The sequence below is a fragment of the Pipistrellus hanaki genome (genome assembly GCF_964339955.1).
Source record: "Pipistrellus hanaki genome assembly, chromosome: 9".
Classification (NCBI taxonomy): domain Eukaryota; kingdom Metazoa; phylum Chordata; class Mammalia; order Chiroptera; family Vespertilionidae; genus Pipistrellus; species Pipistrellus hanaki.
This window is the reverse complement of record NC_140511.1, coordinates 47,201,815-47,215,286: the sequence shown is the minus strand read 5'-3', so window position 1 is coordinate 47,215,286 and position 13,472 is coordinate 47,201,815. Positions and strand designations below refer to the sequence as shown.

General features: G+C 52.6%; 1 protein-coding gene across 2 annotated transcripts in view; it reads right to left on the bottom strand.

Moving 5' to 3' along the window:
• The window catches only part of TUB (TUB bipartite transcription factor), a 69,662-nt gene extending 59,794 nt beyond the window's left edge, over positions 1 to 9,868 (bottom strand). The window contains exon 1 of one of the 2 annotated variants that reach the window (XM_084893489.1): positions 9,782 to 9,868. In XM_084893489.1, coding sequence (XP_084749615.1) covers positions 9,782 to 9,837 — 56 coding nt within the window. In that variant the 5' untranslated portion in view covers positions 9,838 to 9,868. The remainder of the gene's footprint in view (positions 1 to 9,781) is intronic. The other variant, XM_084893488.1, reaches the window with a different exon arrangement.
• Between the last annotated feature and the right edge of the window lie 3,604 nt (positions 9,869 to 13,472).

Below are 13,472 nucleotides of genomic sequence, written 5' to 3'. Positions count from 1 at the left end.
AGGCAGTGCCAAAACACTCAGCACTCCACCCAGAGCGAGCCGGCACCTCGAGGGCGCCACCTAGTGACGGCGCAGCGGGAATGCAGCTCTGCCTCTGGGCACTGGGATACCCCTCTGTTCCTCCGACAGATCCCAGCACTCAGCTGTGCAAGTGGAAACTGGAAAGTGGTTCGGCTTTGTCCACAACAGCAGGAACTTGGAAGAAAGAGCCACGATAAGTCCCAGGATCTGGAAGCTCTTTGGCAGCGGGCCGGGGAGGGGCTGGGCCCTTGGAGCTCCCGGGACACTCCAGGGCACATGGGTGCCCTATCACTCTCTGCTCCCTCGGCAGTGTCTCCACGCTGCTTCACTGGGACCTCAGCGCTGTCCACTGTCCGCGGATCCCGGCCTGGGCCCCAGGGAGAGCTGACAGGAAGCCCACGCCCAGAACTGGCCAGCTCAGCCTCAGGTGCTGCGATAGATGTGGGTCCCAGAGAAGCTGTGCTCACCATCCGCTCACTCACCTGCACAGCTAACAACATACAGTGTCCAGGCTCGAAGAGCAACCAGTCTGGGGGGAACCAGGTATATTGGGGGGGGGGTGCAGGGGGAGGAGAGAGAATGTGCCCAGGTTTGGGGGTGGGGGAGAGGAAGAGAACACACAAGGCCAGGGTAAAGGGGAACATGCACTGGGGAATACCTGAGAGGGGTGAGCAAACATTTTCTTAAAGGGCCAGACAGTCAATACTGAGGCTCGCAGGCCGTGCTCCACTCCGGAGCTGCAGTGTCACAGCAGCCGGAGACCACATGTAAACAAACAGGCAGGCATGTGCTCCGCTCAGCTGCTTGCGAAAGCAGGCTGCCAGCACACCCGGCCCCAGGTTGCCTACTTGATCCAAACTCACTACCCGCCGCAGTGGCTGTCCACGCTCCACCCCTGAGGCCACAGCCCCGTCATAACTTCACCCCAAAACTGCCCACAGGGACCAGAGAGGCTCAGGGACCAGGAGCTCACCGCTGCCTCCTAGAGCAAGGCTGGAGGTGGTGTCACCAGGGGCTGGGGTAGAACAAACAGGTCGGGGGTGAGAAGCTTGGCCAGGGTACCCCCAGACCCCGGTCCTGCCCTCTCTCCATCCCCCCTCCCACCCCCCCCCCCCCACTCACCTGCAGAGGGAGGCTCTGCGCAGCCGCAGCTACTCCCCTTCCTTCCCCACCGGGGTCTCTCTCCGTCCGGCTGGCGTCCCGGCAGCCCCTTCCCAAACGGGAAGCCCTCCAAGGCGGGTGGGGGATGGGACTGAACTGCCCCAAGGACACGCCGCGGGACAGATGACACCCCGGGGAGGACGAGGTGGCCGGAGGGGGGAGGCGGTGTAACCCGGCACCGGGACCCAGGGGCCCGGGAGGGGCCAGGCTGGGGCCGCCCCCCGCCCCGCCAGGCGGGGCCCAGCCGGCGGCGCCCACCGGGTCCTGGGACACGCCACCGGGGCCCGCCCGCGCCAGCCTGCCCACCCCAGCTCTGGCGCCCGCAGGCAGGTGGCGTCTTTGCGAGAAGATCACAAGTGGCCGGCTCAGGCGGGTCCCTGGCCTCTCGGGTTGCACTAAAAGTGAGACCGGGGAAGATGCTATCTGGGCACACCGCACGGAGGCAGCGCGGGCTCATCCAACATTGATGCGGCCCGGACTGCCCCGGAGCCCCTCGTGGGGGGCGTGGGGGGCGCAGGGTCCCGGCTCCCAAATCCCGGAGAGGGAACCGCATGGAAGCTCATCACCGACGCCACACAGGTACCACTCCGCCCCTCCGTCCAAGGACCCCTCCAGGGCCGCCTTCCCAATCATGCCTAGTCCTGGGCCAGGGGAGGGGCAACGTGCCCCTTCTACCCCCTCTCCCAATCCTCTCCCACCTGTCTCGGGGGCAAAAGAGGGAGGGAGGGTGGGAGCTGGCTGGTCTCCACATGGAGTCCGTTCCCTCCAGCACATCTGCCTCCACTCAAATGCACACACCCACATGGCCACTGGGTGGCGTGCACGCCCCCTCCAACAAAGGTGCCCAAACTCATCAATAAACGTTCAATGGTGCACACATGCCCTGGCATAGCATGCACCTACCCAGACACGCTCTCTGGCACACACACGCTGAGTTGCACACCCAGGGATACACACCAATGGAAGCCTTCTCCCAGAGGAGCCCAATCCATCCCTGCCTCTGCTCCTGATACTTGGGATGGAGAGAGAACACCACCCAGAATGCCCCCACCCAGAGCACATCGGACTTTGGAGGGAGTGCCGGGTCCAGGCAATGCCCTCTTGGTGCCCGGGGCATTCCTGGTGTGGTGTTTAGTTGGTCTGCAGTGCCAAGAGGGAGGGCCTGGAGGCAGAGCCAGGTGGGGAGTAAGTCTTTGCTGAGGAAAGTGACCTTGTGAGATGACAATCCTGGGTTCCAGTTGCCCTCGTGTAGACACTCCCTGGTTCCCAAGGTTCCCAGATGCTGGGCCCTCGTCCCCCTGACGTCAGCTCCATGCCCCTCATTCTCACACGAGGTCCCAGTCGGCTGGTGCGGTACTCCAGCATCACACACCTGTGGGAAGCTGTCTCCTGGCAACGGCAAGGCCAGGCAGTCCCCCAAAGCCTTAAGCCTGCTGACATCCCCACACATGACCTGCCACTCACCACCAGACCCCGCCCCCTCCCCAATACACACCACACATCTAGGTTGTTCTTCGTTCAGAATACAGGGACTTATGCATGTTTTTTGGTGATGGCTGTCATTGAAACTCACTTTCCCTTCACATACAGCAAGTTGTGTCATGCGTGGTATTAGAGGGAGGAAAGAGGCTTTTTTTTTCTTTTGAGAAGCACACTCCATGTTTAAAATAGTCTTTTCTATGGGTCTCATGGTTGAAAGCATACTCTCCCGGTTCTGGTAAAATGAATTTACCGTTATAAGATCTAGAGAATAATATTCGGTATATGTACTGGTGCCCCGCTGCACGGATTTGTGCACATGGAAAGGAAATGAATTAGAAGGTGGCTGGTGGGGCTGGACTGGGCGAGACAGGCTGGACACACTCTGGAGCCAACCTCCCAAGGTCCCTCCCCAGCTGGCCAGCAGCACCTGGGGCGGTACACAGCTAGAAGGGTGTCTATGGAGTGAGCGGGGTGTCACTCGGCCTGGCCTGTGGGGATCAGGCTGAAACCGGCTCTCTGATATCCCCCAAGGGGTCCTGGATTGCTAGAGGGCGGTTTTCAGGTGACGCATCCCGGAATCCCTCCTCTCTGGTTCTGGGGTATGTCACCTGAGAACTGCCACTGCCAAGTCACCACAGCTCAGCAGCTCCTGCATTGAGCATCTGCCCCCTGGTGGTCAGTGCGCATCACACCTACTGGCTGGTTGGAAAATCACTTAGCCTTCTATATATATATATAATAGATGTTAGAGTTATGATTTGGGAAAAGTAGATTAGTTTATACGCTTGATTAAAGAGTACCATGGATATTAAGAAATACAATGAAAATACAATAAATATTGCAAATTGAAAAAAGAAAAAAAGAAAAAGGAGAAATAAGACCAGATCATCTGCCCAAGGCTTTGGGGGTGGGGGGTTGGAGGGGGGGGGGGTTGTGGCTCACTGGGAACACACATCTGATCCAGATCTACCTGCTCAGCTTCAGGACAGCCCGCTGCTCAGGATGCTCGGGATGGACAGAAAGGAGGGCTCCCCTCCCAAGCTCATGCTGGGCCAGGATCCCGGACGGGACCCAGGCTCCGCTGGCATTATCTGTCCTCCAGGCACAGGCTCTTCCAGAGGGAGGAAATTAGGTGTCTCTGGGTGCCCGTGAGCTCCTGCTTATCAATTGTTCCCCAGATGTTGGTTATAGCTGGCCCTTCCTTTTACCTTTGTCACAGATACAGTTTTCAGTGTATAAGACCTTTTTCTGAAGGGTCTTTCTGCTTGAACACCTCCAGGGACCCTACCTGGAGAACCGCAGGGCCTGATGACTTCAAACCTCAGCGTGGGCAAGAACCAAAGGGCTTGAGAAGTCCTTGCCTCACCCCCATGACTGACTTCTCTCCCCTTCCCCGCATCACCCTGAGCCCCCATCACACCAGCTGCACAGGAGGCAGACCAGCGCCCACCCACCGCCTCCTCCAGAGCTATTCTTCCAATGACCTCGGCACCACCATCCCCGCTTGCCCATCCAGGCGAGGTCCTGTGCTGCTAAAAATTCACCAGAAGCTGCTAAAAGCTCTCGAACAAAGCAGGACCTCCAATCACTTGCCCCTGGTGGCTACCTCAACTGCCCCTGCCAACAACTGCCATGGCCAAGGCCTCCAATCCCAACCTTCCCTGGCCTTTCCAATCATAGAACACACTCTGAGGCCATAGGTCACATACTTACAGAACCCCATAACTACAAAAGTGCTTCGTCAACCTGTCCAGCCTCTTCAACTGCAGGGGAAACAGGCCCCGAAAGCCAGGGGCTGCCCAGGTCAGGATGGGAATTAAAGGGCTGTTAGAATCAAATCCTGGACCCCTGACTCCCTTCATAGAGCTCTTTCTAATGCATCATCCTGCTACATCTAATACATCTAATACATCATCCTGCTTCATACACACAGTAACAGCATCACCTCCTTGTTTCAGGACAAGCTGCTAATGAACCTACATGTCACAGCAGTCCACCCAGCTGCCTCCCCCCACCCTAGTCTGCCCTGCTGCTCCCCAGCCTGTGCCACCTTCTCTGCAGATTCTGAGCCCAGCAGTCAGGACTGGAGTTGGCTGGTGGGTCCAAGTCCGAAGAGAGGGCTCCATTTCAGTTCCTGATCTACTGGTGACTTTTCCACTGGGGCTAAAGGCCCAGTCTCTCTTGGAGAAGTTGAATCTTGTCACCCATGCCTCAGGCATTGGCTAAAGTCCCCAGCCCTGGAGTCCCCCATCTGACCCTGCTTCTCATCCCTATAACTGTGTCCCTATCACCCAACGGGTCCCAATTGGTTCCCACCAGGTCTTTATTAGTCATCCTCTCCAGTCCCTGGACTGCCTCCCTAGACGTGGTCCTGACCCATCTCAGCCTCCCCTGCTTCCCTGCCCACTCGCCTCACAGAACTCCTGATGACAAATGTAGGGCCTACCTGAGTCACCACGATCACCTTTGTATGTAGGAATGGCCCAACTTTCAGTCAATCCAACAGAAAAGTTCTGATGTTAGTGGAGGAGCCCAGCTATGAGCCAGGAAGAAATAACAATAGCCACCAATTACATGGCACTTACTATGTGCCGGTCACTGTCCCAATCACTCTACATCTATTCAGCCTTACACATTAGCACATTTAATCCTCACAACAACCCTAGGAGACACATACTCTCATTGCATCCAACTTAAAGATGAGAAAATGGAGGCCCACAGCCGTTCAGTAGTTTTCCTAAGGTCAACAGTGTGCAGTGCAGGCGATCAGAAGGGAACAAGGAACAACTTTCTCGAACATGAGAAAGCGGCAGCCAGAGCCACTGTTCAGAGTTCCTGTGTGGGGTGATGAAAAAGGTTTTAATAGTGGTGATGTAACATAATGTTGTGAAGGTAATGGATGCCGCTGAGTTGTACACTCAGTGAAATGGCTAACTTTTTTATTATACATATTTCACCACAAAAACCTCAACTGTATTGCTACAATATATACTTGTTATTACAATATTATTAAAGAATATGCAATAGTTAGGGATAAATCTTACAAAAGCGGTAAAAAAAAAAAAAACTTATACACTGAAAAACTACAAAATATGCCTGAGAAAAATCAAAGGTGATCTAAATAAACAGAGATATACCATGTTCATAGATTGGAAGGCCCGATATTAGTAAGAGTCAACTCACCCCAAATTGATCTATAATCAAAATTCCAGCAGGTTGTGTTCTTTTTGTTTTGTTTTTGTAGAATTGAAAAATTTTATTTAAAATTAATGTGAAGTTGAAAATGACCTAAAATAGCAAAAACCATTTTGAGAAAGAAGAACATCCTGATTTCTCCAGGATTTTGGTAAAAGAGTTTCTCCAAATCACTACTTCTCTCTTGTTCTGACTTCACACTCACCAAGCAACTTTTTAAAAAAATACTCACCAGAGGATATTTTTCCCATTGATTTTTAGAGAGGGTGGAAAGGTTAGGGGGTGGGGGGAGGAGAAACATCATTGTGAGAGAAACATTGGTTGCCTCCTGAACAGGCCCCGAGGTGGGACCGAGAACCTGCAACCCAGGTATATACCCTTGACCAGGAAGTGAACCTGTGACTCTTTGGTGTTTGGGCTGATGCTCTACCCACCAAGACACACTGGGCAGTGCACCAAGCAGCTTTTTTACTTTACTTGCCAAGTAGCTTGATTCAAGATTGGGGATGGGCCCTGGGCATAACTACAAAGGGATCTTCACAACTGTGGGGTAATAAATGGGCATTCTGGTTTGAAAAAATAAAGTTGAAAATCCTGAACAACCTGATTTCAAGACTTCAAGACAGAGTGGTGTTGGTGTCATGAAAGGCAAATAGGCCAATGAAGCAGAATGCATAATTTAGAAATAAAGGGACAGCTGATTTTGAATAAAGGCGAAAACATGGGAAAGTCCTCTCAACAGATGGTGCTGGAACAATAGAATATCTTCTCTCTCTCCCTCTCTCTCTCTCTCTCTCTCTCTCTCTCTCTCTCTCTCTCTCTCTCTCTCTCTTAATGAACCTCATATCGTACCCAAAAGTTAACTCAAAACAGAGCACAGTCCTAAAATATTAAATCTAAAATTAGTTGATTCCTTCCTAGGAGAAACATCTGTCAGTTGGAGATAGGCAATTATTTCTTAGATATGATACCAGGAGCATAATTTATAAATCGGACTGCATTAAAAGTAAAAATGTCTGATCTTCAGAAAACATAAGAGGATGAAAAGAAAGACACAGATTTGGAGAAAATATTTTCAAGTCATAAATCTGATAAAGGACATGTATCCAGAATATACAAAGAACTCTCCAAACGCAAGAATAAGGAAAAAAATAACTCAATTAAAATACAAGAAAGGTTTTACCAGATACTTCCTATATGGATGGCAAATAAACACATGAAAAGATGCTCAATATCATCAGTCATTAGGGAAAGGCAAATTAAAATCACCATGATATTCCGCTACACGCCTATTAGAATGGCTGGCATGAAAAAGACTAAGTTATCTCAAGGATATGGAGGAACTGGAATTCTCACACAGTGCTTTGGGGAATGTAAAATGATATGATCATTTTGGAAAGTGACACTGTTTCTCAAAACATTAAATGTACACCTACCACATGACCTTGTTAGTCTATTCCTAGGTATTTACTCAAGAAAAATAAAAACATATGTCCATATACAGATTTCTGCATGAAGTCACAAAGCTTTATTTTATTTTTATTTTTAAAAATATATTTTATTGATTTCTTTACAGAGAGGAAGGGAGAGGAATAGAGAGTTAGAAACATCGATCAGCTGCCTCCTGCACACCCCCTACTGGGCATGTGCCCGCAACTAAGGCACATGCCCTTGACTGGAATCGAACCTGGGACCTTTCAGTCCACAGGCTGACGCTATGTCCACTGAGCCAAACCAGTTTCAGCACAAAGCTTTATTTGTAATAGCCAAATAAGTGGAAACCACCCAAGTGTTGACCAGCAGGTGAACCAATAAACAAACAAAGGTATCTCCATATGGTGGAATATGACTCAGCAATAGAAAGAAATGAACTACCAATGCACGCCACCGCATGGGAAGAAATCAAATTGCTCTGCTGGGCAAAAGAAGCCGGGCTACAAAGAGAGCACACACTGAAAGACTGAATTCATACAAACTTCTAGGAAGTGCAAACAAATCAGGTTCCCTGAGCACCGGAGGCCGAGGGGCCCGTTTCGGTGGGGACCTGAAGGAAGGGGGGCCATTTCCAGGTTCAAAGACATGGTGGCAGCAGAAGCCAGAGAACAGGGTTGGAAAGTGACCGTTAACTAGTAACAGCTGCTTTTATTTGTTTCTTTTTGCAGGAAAAGGTTTAGTAAGGATATGGAATTATCTCAATTTAAAAGTCTCCTCCCAAATAGGTATTAGACCTTTGGCAAAAGCTACCACTTGTTTCTCCGGGAACCTAAGACTGTGAGCTCCCCTGGGGGGAGCATTTATGCCTTTTTAGCTCTTTATCTCCAAGGCGCCCCCCCCCCCCCACACACACACACACATAGTTCGCCCTCACACATTGCTGAGTAAGTGAATGGATGTGATTTAGGATCGGAACACAAGCTTGAAGGTTGGGTTATTTTAAGTTTTCTATTCCCATCATTTCAGAGTTTCCTCTCCACAGAGAGCACTGCTTTTCAAAAGGGCAAGCACCCTGGGACGGTGAGGGACAGCAAGCTGATGGCTAGGATTGTGCAATGAAGGGTTGACGAGGAAACAGAACCAAACATGTTTTTACGCAAAGAAAGAGGTAGCCCAGTTGCACCCATCTTTAAATATATATATATATATATATATTATTGATTTCAGAGAGGAAGGGGAAGGGCTAGAGAGAAAGAAACATCAATGATGAGAGAGAATCACTGATTGCCTCCTGCACGCCCCATGCTGGGGAACGAGCCCACAACCTGGGCATGGGCCCTGACTGGGAATGAGCCATCACCGCCTGTTGCATAGGTCAACGCTCATCCACTGAGCATCCCAGGCCGGGTTGTTGCACGTCTTGAGGGGCAGGACAAACTTGAGTAGGTTTACAGGCCGAGGACAGACCTCCAATTCAGACAGGGAGGTGGGATGGAGAAGAGAGATGGGATGGAATCCAGGGGAGAGTAAGTAGGGTTTCAGGGGGAATTAGCCTGTTTTCGAATGTCAGAGCCGCGAGGAGGTTTTGCAGAGCGCAGGGAAAGGCAGCAGCAGGGAGCAGGTCTTAGGGCGGCACGAGCAGCGTGTTAAGGAAGTTTCTCTTCCAATTCTCACCTTAGGGCCATGGAGCAAACAGTTAACTCCAGAATTCTGGAGATCGACATGGGATTGCAAACTTTAAAAAACAAACAACACAACAACAACAAAAAATCTATCAACTATGATCCTGGTTGAATTTTTAAAAGAGGGGGTAGCGTCTGACACACCAAAAAATAGTAGAAAGGACAAAAATCTGGGAATAAATAAAATCCACTCTGCTTTATGACCAACTCACTCCAACGTCCTTATTTTTTCCATTTCACCGGGAAGGATGCTCCTCCCTCCAAGACCAGCGCGTGGGCAGCGCGGCTCCACACACCGCCCACGCGCAGAGCTCTGTCCCCGCGGGGCGGGCAGGGGGGGCGCACTCCGCCGGATGCCAGCCAGGCCCTCCCCCCCACCCCCAGGGCCCCGAGGGGCGCAGACCCAGGAGGCGGGCCTGGAGCCCAGCGGCGCCCCACCCCTCGCCCGCCCGACCCTTCACCTTCCCCGCGGCTCCCGCGCCCACCAACGCCACGAGTGTGTGTGTGGGGGGGCGGGGGGGGGGCAGCTCGCCGGGCTCCACGCCCCGCGCCCCGGCGGACAGCTCCGCCGGCCGGAGTGAGGACGCCCTCGCTCGGCTTGGGTCTGGGACATCCGAGGCTCCCGGTACGCGGTACCGACGTTGCGAATGCTCGAGGGTTCGAGTCCGCCGTGGGGTCCCGGCGCTCTCGCCGGCTCTCATCCCCCTGGAACCCGGCTTCTCCCGCGAGAGGGCGAGCGCCTAGGGCGCCCACGCATGGCCACCCGGCGGGGCCCGGCCACGTCCATCCTCCGGCGCCCGCCCTACCTGTCGTAGCTCCAGCGGCTGTAGGACAGGGTCCGGTGGCTGCTGACGCCCTCCATCGCCGCCGCCTCCGGGCTCCGCGGGACTCGGAGCTCGCTCGGTGCGGGCCGGGCGCGGGCGGAGGACAGTACTCCCCCACCACCACCGGGGGCGGGCCCCCTCCGGCTCCGCCAATGGCGCCGGCGCCTGGGCTGCGGGGACCCGGGCCCCGGGGGCGCCCTCCCCCCGCGCTGAGTCCCGCGGGGGCGCGCCTCCTGCAGCCCGGGCTGCTTATTTATGTCTGATGTGTGCGCCATGTCGCCATGGCAACCGTTCCATCTTTTCCTGGCGTCGCCAGGGCACTGCGCTTTCAAACCTGCCCGGGACAGGGACTGCTCAGAGGAGGCTGCCCTTTCTCCCGAAGTCCTGGGTACAGGTCCCGTACCCCGACCCTCTCTGGAGAGATGGCCCCTATTTCCCGGCGTCGGGGGACGAGGGGGACAGCGTCTTCATCTGTTAAAGAACCCCCAGCTTTATACCTCAATTGTCCCCTTCTCGGGAATAGGAATATCCATCCCCAGAATTTTGGAGATCTCACCTCCCTCTCCCCTTCGCCGCCTTTTCCTTCTAAGCTTGCAAGTTAGTTAACCTCCGGGATCCCCCTCTCCTAAAACCGTAGGGACTCAGACCCCTCTTGACCCTAGTGGAAATCCACTTCTCCCTTCCCCTCCCCCACTGGATTCCCTGGGCCCCGCACTTCAGCATACTAGGGCCCTTGGGTTCCCAAGACCAAGCTCGGTAAACAATCCCATTTCTAGGCCTTCCCTTTCTGTTTGTTTCCCTTGGTGCTTTCATTAAATCCAGCTGTGTTGTCTCAACAAGCGGAGACACTTTGTCTGCACTTGGCTAAGGTTGGTCCAGAGGAAGGAGAACCGGGTAGCTGTGTGGAGTGGGTTGGGGAGAGAGGGAGGGAGTGTGGGCCGCCTCTCAATCCACTTCCCTCCCCCTGCTGCTCCTAACCCCACCTCCACTGCGGGGATTTGCAGGTATAATCTCCTCGCAAGGTCATGGGAGCCTAAGAAGGACCTTTCAGTGAGCTGTGGAGAGGCTGCACTCAGGCGCTGGGAGTGCAGGGCGGTAGGGGTTGAGCTACACTAATCCAAGGATCAGGGGCATCTCCTGTGAAACGAGACTTGCTTGTTAACCCGTAGCTACACGGCTTGCAACTGGCAGTGCACCTGTTGCATCCCGCCCACAAGTGGTTTTTGCTTGTGTGGCACAGGCGTTCCCATGGCTACGTTGACACTTACAAAGTGGGAGATTTAATAGATCAAGCCTTTTGTCTTCTCTTGAAAGTCTGGTGCCCTTGGGCCTGCCTTCAGTATGGCAGGCATAGAGCTCCCTTGCAGGAGCACGTCCTCTCCTATGGGCCTCAGCCCCAGCCATCCAGCTTCTCTCCCTCACATAACTTGCTGGTCTCAACAGCTTTAGAGTTTGCCACCATGTAGACTACAGCCATCTCTGTAGCCACTGGTTTCCCATGGCCCTCAGAGCTGCCCAAATGCCCCATTGACCAGTATTTACCAAGGGCCAGGTCCTCAGCAAAATGCTATATGTAACAGACGTGATGGACTCCTATTCCTGACTGCATCTTTAATATATATATATATATATATATATATATATATATATATATATATATTATTGATTTTTTACAGAGAGGAAGAGAGAAGGATAGTTAGAAACATCGATGAGAGAGAATCATCAATCAGATGCCTCCTGCACCCCCCCACCACTGGGGATGTGTCCACAACCAAGGTACATGCCTTTGACCGGAAATGAACCTGGAACCTCTCAGTCTGCAGGCCCACGCTGAACCAAACCGGTTTCGGCTCTGACTGCATCTTAATGGTGAGACTCAGGAGTGCTCGTTTGGGACTCCAGAAACATGCTGCAAGTGTGTAAAGCCTTCTTATGGGGGTGAGGAGGAAGCTCCCTGTCTGGAGAATGTATGGAGTTTATTGTCCCTCCCACAGGCACTGCAGAACCAGAAGCCACTGCTCCTGAGCCATGCGTTATAAGACAAGCCTCCAAGGATGTTCTTTCTCTGAAGCAGTGGTCGGCAAACTCATTAGTCAACAGATCCAAATATCAACAGTGCAACGATTGAAATTTGAGAGCCACATTTTTTTAAACTTAAACTTCTTCTAACGCCACTTCTTCAAAATAGACTCGCCCAGGCTGTGGTATTTTGTGGAAGAGCTACACTCAAGGGGCCAAAGAGCCGCAGAGCCGCAGTTTGCCGACCACAGCTCTAAAGGATTGATAGACGGCCAATAGGACCTAAGAAGGGACTCCCTCAAGGTCCTGTCCCTACAGCATCATCCCACTCCGTAGGAAGCGCTCTTCCTCCTGATGTTTGTGTGAACATGAAGCAATATTTATCCTTCTCCTCACCCAAAGACAGACCGAGGACTCCATCCGCTTTTTTTTTTTTTAATATATTTTATTGATATTTTAGAGAGGAAGGGAGAGAGATAGAGAGCTAGAAACGTCGATGAGAGAGAAACATCGACCAGCTGCCTCCTGCATACCCCCCACTGGGGATGTGCCCACAACCAATGTACATGCCCTTGACTGGAATCGAACCCGGGACCTTGCAGTCCGCAGACCGACGCTCTACCACTAAGCCAAACCGGTTTTGGCTCCATCCGCTTTTGGAGAGAGGGTTCTACTCCTCTGCTTGAACTCTGTCTGATATGACCCAGTGGCAGGAGCAGGGAGATCAAGGGTAGGAGCAGATCTTAAAGATGTTCGAGTGGAAGTGGCTGGGAGATGGAACGTAAGGTTAGACAGTGGAGAGCTCACACACCCTGGAGCGGCCTCCTGTGACTCGGGATCCATGCTCTGGGACGGGCACGGGAGCTGGTCTGATACATTTGCGGTGGTGGCCCCTGAAGCTTGGATGTGGTGACGGCCTGCAGCGAGATGAGTAGTAGACATCTCTGCTGCTTCACTCAGATTCTTTTGGATTCCTTTTTTACTGCTCTCACGGGTGTCCTGCCCACCTTCCACTTTCACCAACAGCTTTGCTTCTAAAGCCCAGGACTGCCTTCCCATTGCTGGAGCCACTCTGCTCACCCACAGAGTGGTAGTCACCTAGGAATTTACTGCCACCCTGCATGGCCCTTGTCCAACACTTGACAGGTGCAGGAGTAACAAAGTGCAGCATCCTTGCCATAGGCAACACTGATGGATAACTAGTATTCCAGTGTCCCTGTAGGATCAGGTTCATTGTAATTTTTGTGAGACTTTGGAATCATATCCTTGTTTCCCTTTCTCCTACATTTTTTTAAAAATATATTTTATTGATTTTTTACAGAGAGGAAGGGAGAGAGAGAGAGAGCTAGAAACATCGATGAGAGAGAAACATCAACCAGCTGCCTCTTACACACCCTCCACCGGGGATGTGCCCACAACCAAGGTACATGCCCTTGACTGGAATCGAACCCGGGACCTTGCAGTCCGCAGACCGACGCTCTACCACTGAGCCAAACTGGTTTCGGCTTTTTCTCCTACTTCTTGTCCTCCTGCACCCACTCCTTTTTGCGTGTCCCATAGCAGCATTCAGTGGTGCACTACAGCTGGCTAGTGCCCAGAGCCGATGGCTAGCATCTCTTCCCAATGCCATGTTCAGAACTTGGCCACAGTGGGA